This window comes from Cnephaeus nilssonii, assembly GCF_951640355.1.
Source record: "Cnephaeus nilssonii genome assembly, chromosome: 7".
Taxonomy (NCBI): Eukaryota; Metazoa; Chordata; class Mammalia; order Chiroptera; family Vespertilionidae; genus Cnephaeus; species Cnephaeus nilssonii.
Genome location: NC_137078.1, coordinates 94,669,193 through 94,675,192, shown reverse-complemented (window position 1 = coordinate 94,675,192; position 6,000 = coordinate 94,669,193). Strand labels below are relative to the sequence as shown.

Genomic DNA, 6,000 nt, shown 5'->3' with positions numbered 1-6,000 from the left:
ACGCGCCCGCCCCCAGGCGCCGCCCCGCTGACATCAGTTCCGCCGCCGCCGCCCGCGGCCTCCTTCCCGCCGGCGCTCGGAGCCCGGGCCGCGGAGCGAGGGGCCGGGAGGCGAGGCCGGGCGGGCGCCGGGCCCGCGGCCGGCACGACGGAGCCCCCGCACGGCCGGCCGCAGCGGTTGGCGGCGGCCCCGGGCCCGCGGCGCGGGAAGCGGCGGCGGCGGGGCGGCGGCGGCGACATGGAGCCGCGGGAGGTGAAGGACCGGATCCTGGAGAACATCTCGCTGTCGGTGAAGAAGGTGAGCGCGGCCTGTGCGCCGGCCGGGCCGTCAGCCCCGCTTCCCGGGCCGCTCGCCGGCCGGGCCCCCCTGTCGCCCCGCTCGGGCCCCCGCCCTGCCCGCCGCGAGCCCGGCCGGTGCGGGTGCGGGTGCGGGTGCGGGGCGCTCACGTGAGCGCGGCCTCCGGGCTGTTTCTAAAGGAGAGGCGAGGGCAGCATCCTCGGCGCGGCCCCGGGAGGACCCGCGGCAGCATCGCCCGCATCCCGCCTCCTCGGCCTCCGCCCGGCATCGCACGGTCAGGGCAGAGGCCGCCCCCGCGGCCCCGGGCTCCCGGTTCTGCGGGCAGTGCCGCCGGCCCCGGGCTCCCGGTTCTGCGGGCAGTGCCGCCGGCCCCGGGTTCCCGGTTCTGCGGGCAGTGCCTCCGGCCCCGGGCTCCCGGTTCTGCGGGCAGTGCCTCCGGCCCCGGGTTCCCGGTTCTGCGGGCAGTGCCTCCGGCCCCGGGTTCCCGGTTCTGCGGGCAGTGCCGCCGGCCCCGGGTTCCCGGTTCTGCGGGCAGTGCCTCCGGCCCCGGGCTCCCGGTTCTGCGGGCAGTGCCTCCGGCCCCGGGTTCCCGGTTCTGCGGGCAGTGCCTCCGGCCCCGGGTTCCCGGTTCTGCGGGCAGTGCCGCCGGCCCCGGGTTCCCGGTTCTGCGGGCAGTGCCGCCGGCCCCGGGTTCCCGGTTCTGCGGGCAGTGCCTCCGGCCCCGGGCTCCCGGTTCTGCGGGCAGTGCCTCCGGCCCCGGGCTCCCGGTTCTGCGGGCAGTGCCTCCGGCCCCGGGTTCCCGGTTCTGCGGGCAGTGCCTCCGGCCCCGGGTTCCCGGTTCTGCGGGCAGTGCCTCCGGCCCCCGGCTCCCGGTTCTGCGGGCAGTGCCGCCGGTCCCGGGAAGTTCCCTGATCATCGGCAGTTTGGAAGGGGCTGCTCGGAGCTTTGCTTGCGAGCCGGAGCACCTGGGGGGGTGCGTTTTGTTTGCTGACTCCCAGGACCTGGCGACACCACAGACCCCGAGCTGTGTGGGGCTCCCTGCAGTCCAGACCATTGACCATTTCCAGGTGGGAAAGACTATTACCCATTGCGGGGCCTGCAGCTGTAAGCCGGGGAGTCAGCGTCTTTGAAAAAGGGCCCCGTTCTCCAAGGCAGAATGCACAGTCGCTTAAAACCAGGCTAGAACTGACAAGCATTTCAGGATGTCGTTGGATTTTATTCCCGCCCCCCCCCCCCACACTTGAATTCCTCGATCACCTGTCTCAGCAACTGGGGGCGGGGGGGGGGGGGTGTGACTTGGGGTGGAGGGCTCATCCGAGTGTTTTATCACTTCAACAAACCAAAGGAAAAAAAGTTAATTAAATCAACCGTTATATTTAAATAACTTTTCCCCATTTAAATGCCTGGAAAGTAACTTAGGCAAGCAATTTTGCCTTTCCTAAAGGTCCGTGCGGCTTCAAAAGAAGATTCCAAAGGCTCTTACTAAAATACTCCTCTAAAATGCACAACGAAAAGTTACATTGCAGGCATCCAGCAAACGTTTCATTTATCTCATTCCCCCCAGCTTTGCTAATGCAATTGGGGTGTAGGTTTTGCTTACCCAAGGAATGCAGAATGAGCCAATACTCGGTTAAAACGCAATACGTCTTTCGTAATGGAAGGGAAAGATTGCTGACTTGACTCATCTGATCCGGGCGGGTTATGGCTTCAGGTAGGCCCGGCGTGGTGTCTCTGGATTTCCGACAAACAAGTGGGGAAGCCCGGGGTATCAAGGCGGTGGACGTGGACACTCTGTCGTCAGTGTAAACGTGGATGGATTTGAAGGCAGAGACACGCTCTGTAAATCAGAGTAAATTAGGAAGGAGTTGTCCAAGTTCTTATCATTGTGTGGGTTTGGACAGGCACGTTTTATTGAGCTGTAACGAACGCCACGCGATGCAAGTCGCACACGAGAAACCGGAAACCCATCCCTGGGTGCGTCGCAAGGGAAGGCCTGACTGACGGGCATCGTGGTGAAGGGCATGGGTTCTGGAGTCTAGCTGCCTGGGTTGAACCCCTGCCCTGCCCGTTAATAACCCTGTGATCTTGGGTAGGTTCGTCAGCCTCTCCACACCTCAGTTTGTTCACCTGTAAAGCAGGGGTAAAACTGGGGTTGCTTTGAAGAGTTAAGGAGAGTGTGTATGTAGAGTGTTCGGCGCGAAGCTTGACCCAGTCTCAATAAGTAAGTTGTCTTAGTCCAGTGGTCGGCAAACTCATTAGTCAACCGAGCCAAATATCAACCGTACAACGATTGAAATTTCTTTTGAGAGCCAAATTTTTTAAACTTAAACTTCTTCTAACGCCACTTCTTCAACATAGACTCGCCCAGGCCGTGGTATTTTGTGGAAGAACCACACTCAAGGGGCCAAAGAGCTGCATGTGGCTCGCGAGCCGCAGTTTGCCGACCACGGTAGTCTGGGCTGCTATAAAACAACATGCACTTACTGGTCACGTTCTTCGCCGGGGCGAAGACTGCTGATCTCTCCGTGTCCTCCCAGGGGGGAAGGGGCGTGGGGACTCCCCTGGGTTTCTTTGGTGAGGCTGCCACCCTCATCACCTAGCACCTCCCTAAGGCCCAGCTCCTAATACCACCCCATTGGGGGTCAGGACTTCAGCCTGTGCATTGGGGGACATGTTCCGTCTGTAGCTAAGTGGTCATTACTTCTGTTTGTTTGTCATGCAGTTAGTAATTCCTTACTTTGATAAGATCTGAAGACGGCTCAGTGCCTCGCCACCTAAAGGTTGTTATACAACAGCGCTCTGGACTTGTCGCCTGCTCCCTTTGTGTGCCGTGTCTCGGAGAACTATTTTATGATTCTTGCGCCATGAGGTGCATCTGGTTTCCTGAGGATCTGCCTCTCGTAGGAATCGGTTGGTTCGGTTGCAGCAGGAGGCGGTGCGGGCTGGCGGTCTTGGGGGCCGATGTGCCCTGGAACACCAGCGTCACTGAAATTTGTTACCCAGCCCGTGAGCGTGGCTCCACCTCTTTCTTCCATCCACCACCAGTCAAATGGGCATAAAGAAAATGAGATGTGGCCCTGCTGGTGTGGCTCAGTCTGCAGCATACGTGGTTGGCAATCTAGGAATCAGGAGGTCACAGTTAGATTCCTGGTCAGGGCACATGCCCAGGTTGCAGGCTCCATCCCCAGTGTGGGGCGTGCAGGAGACAGCTGATCAATGATTCTCTTTCATCTTCCTCTCTGAAATCCATAAAAATATATAGTTGTTAAAAAATTTTAAAAAAGAAAAAAATGAGATGTGTATTTCTACAAAAAAATTTTAAGGATCCACTGTGTATTACTATGCTTGGAGAGGGTAGTGTAGGACTTTTTATTGAAGTAGAATATACCTACATCCTATATACCTGGGTGAGTCCTCACAGCGTGAAAACGTTCACATATGCAGCACCGAGATCAAGAAACAGAAGATAGCTGTCATCCCCAAAGCCCCCTCTCCGGTGCCAGGTCCCCCTCCCAGCCACTTCACCCCCAAGTGTAGGTAACCCCTCCCCCCAAGCACTGTTGTGAGTTCAGCTCTTTCCCACCTAGATTCTGTGATGGTGAGCATGCACTGTAGCACCAGAGGTGAAACAGCTGTTACCCGCCGGACCCGAGGGAACCTGTGTTCTCGGAGGCAGGATTCCCGGGGGGGTTAAAGAGAGAGACGAGTTGAATGGGGAACGCAGGTAAACGACAGTGGTCACCGTGAAGGCAGGCTCCACGTGTTCCCAAAAGGGAGAGAGCAGCAGAAACGTCCCAGGCGCAGATAACAGAGCTTGTGGTTGCCGATTTGTTCATCGTTCAAGAGAAACATCCAAATCAAAGACGTTTTGCATCGGCATGTGGTGCTGACTAAATAGCAGCCCCTCCAGGGGAAAGGCAGTGGTTCCATCGCAGTTTTGTGTGGTGTTGAGGACCGTGTCCGCGGATGCACGTGCCGAAGGAGGAAAGGCTGTGCTGTGAGGGGCAGCCTCTGACCCCCCCACCCCCCGACAGTTTGCGCATGGGTTGGAGGGAGAATTTTAAAAATCACTAGGGCAAGGAGAAGCCTCAGAGGAGGAGGACTTAACTGAGTCTTGACCAATTGGTGGAATTGAGAGAAAGAGAAGAAGCTGGCATTCAAGACAGAAGGAGCAGCCTAAGTGTCCCCAAGGAAGTGGGGGTGTCTGGTGGACTTCTGAGGACAGCGAGGAGACGGATCAGTGTCCGAGGGCGCGGCTTGCTGTGGCTGGAACATACTCTCCCTGGAAGCTGTACAGCACAGTGGATACAAAGCAGGTGTCAGAGGGCACAGACCTGGAGCTGGGGGTCACTGACCGTGTTGACCCCGGCCAGTGGACCTCTGGTGGCCTCAGCAGTCACCACTTACTCGTGGTGTAATGGGAATGAAATTGCTGGAGAGAACACTCTGAACGCATTCAGCAAAAGCCTAGCACATAACAGGGCCTAAGTAAAACGCAGCTGCCATCCTCACCTGCGAGTGTCTGTGTGAACTCTGCATGTACTCTCATGCAGTTTTCAGGAAAACTCTTTTTTTTAAAAAAAAATGTTTTTAATGAGTTTAGAGAGAGAGGAAGGGAGGGGAGAGAGAGAGAGAGAGAGAGAGAGAGAGAGAGAGAGAGAGAGAGAGAGAAACATCAGTGTGAGAACGAAACATTGATCCGTTTCCTTCCCTTTGCACCCTGACTGGGGACCAAACCCACAACCCGGGCACATGCCCGACGGGGAATTGAACTGGTGACCTTTCGGTGCTCAGGACAACGCTCAACCAACTGAGCCACACCAGCTGGGCAGGCAAAATTGTAACACTACACTTTTCCATTGTTTGCAAGCTCAGAGTTTGTCAAACTTCTTAAAAGCCCAGCTGGTAAATATTTTCAGCACATACAATTGTTGGCGCAACTACTCAGGTCTGCCCTGGGAGGAAAAAAGCAGCCTCAGACAGCCCTTACATGTCTGCGTTCCAGTAAACCTTCGTTACAGCTCCAGGCAGCAGGCTGGAATGGGCAGGCCGTCCTTTGTATGTGTGCATGTGTGTTCACATGGAAAAGGCCTCGCGGGGGCAGGTTGGGGATCCCGTTTAGAGACTTGGTGCGACCGGTCCAGTTCACCGAACCTCTGTTGTCACTGTGTTGGAGCTCCTTTTGTGAGGCTTGTGGGAGGAATGTGGACACTTGTCCGTCCCATCATACGTCCGTGTATTCCGGTTTTCGGAAAGACATAATGATCACTTCCATATGTCCCCACCGTCCTGGGCCCAGGAGGGAGGGCCGTAGCGAGCGAGGCAGGTAAGATCCCGGGCCTCACGGAGTGGATATTCCAGGAGGAGGAGAGATGAGTAGACAAACCTCTACAAAGAGGGTTTCAGCCAGGCCGGCGTGGCTCAGTGGTTGAGCATCAGCCTATGAACCAGGAGGTCACGGTTCTATTCCCGTCAGGGCACATGCCGGGTTGCAGGCTCGATGTGGGCCATGTGGGAGGCAGCCAATCAATGATTCTCTCTCATCATTGATGTTCCCCCCCCCCCCCCCGTCGCCCCCCATCCTCTCTGAAATCAATTTTAAAAAACTTTTTAAAAAATGATAGTTTCAGACCGAGACAAGTCTTTACTTGTCACGTGATCAGTAATTGGCCAGGGAGTTTGCTGTGGATGAGGTGTCAGTTA

General features: G+C 57.2%; 1 protein-coding gene across 4 annotated transcripts in view; it reads left to right on the top strand.

Moving 5' to 3' along the window:
* Nucleotides 1–121: 121 nt before the first annotated feature.
* PLEKHM2 (pleckstrin homology and RUN domain containing M2) overlaps nt 122–6,000 on the top strand; it is a 38,522-nt gene continuing 32,643 nt past the window's right edge. Inside the window, exon 1 of one of the 4 annotated variants that reach the window (XR_013813804.1) lies at nt 122–297. Coding sequence is in view for 2 of the 4 variants with exons in the window: in XM_079777531.1 (XP_079633657.1) it covers nt 238–297 (60 nt within the window). In the remaining 2 variants the exon portion in view is untranslated. The remainder of the gene's footprint in view (nt 298–6,000) is intronic. The other 3 variants (XM_079777531.1, XM_079777533.1, XM_079777532.1) reach the window with 3 other exon arrangements.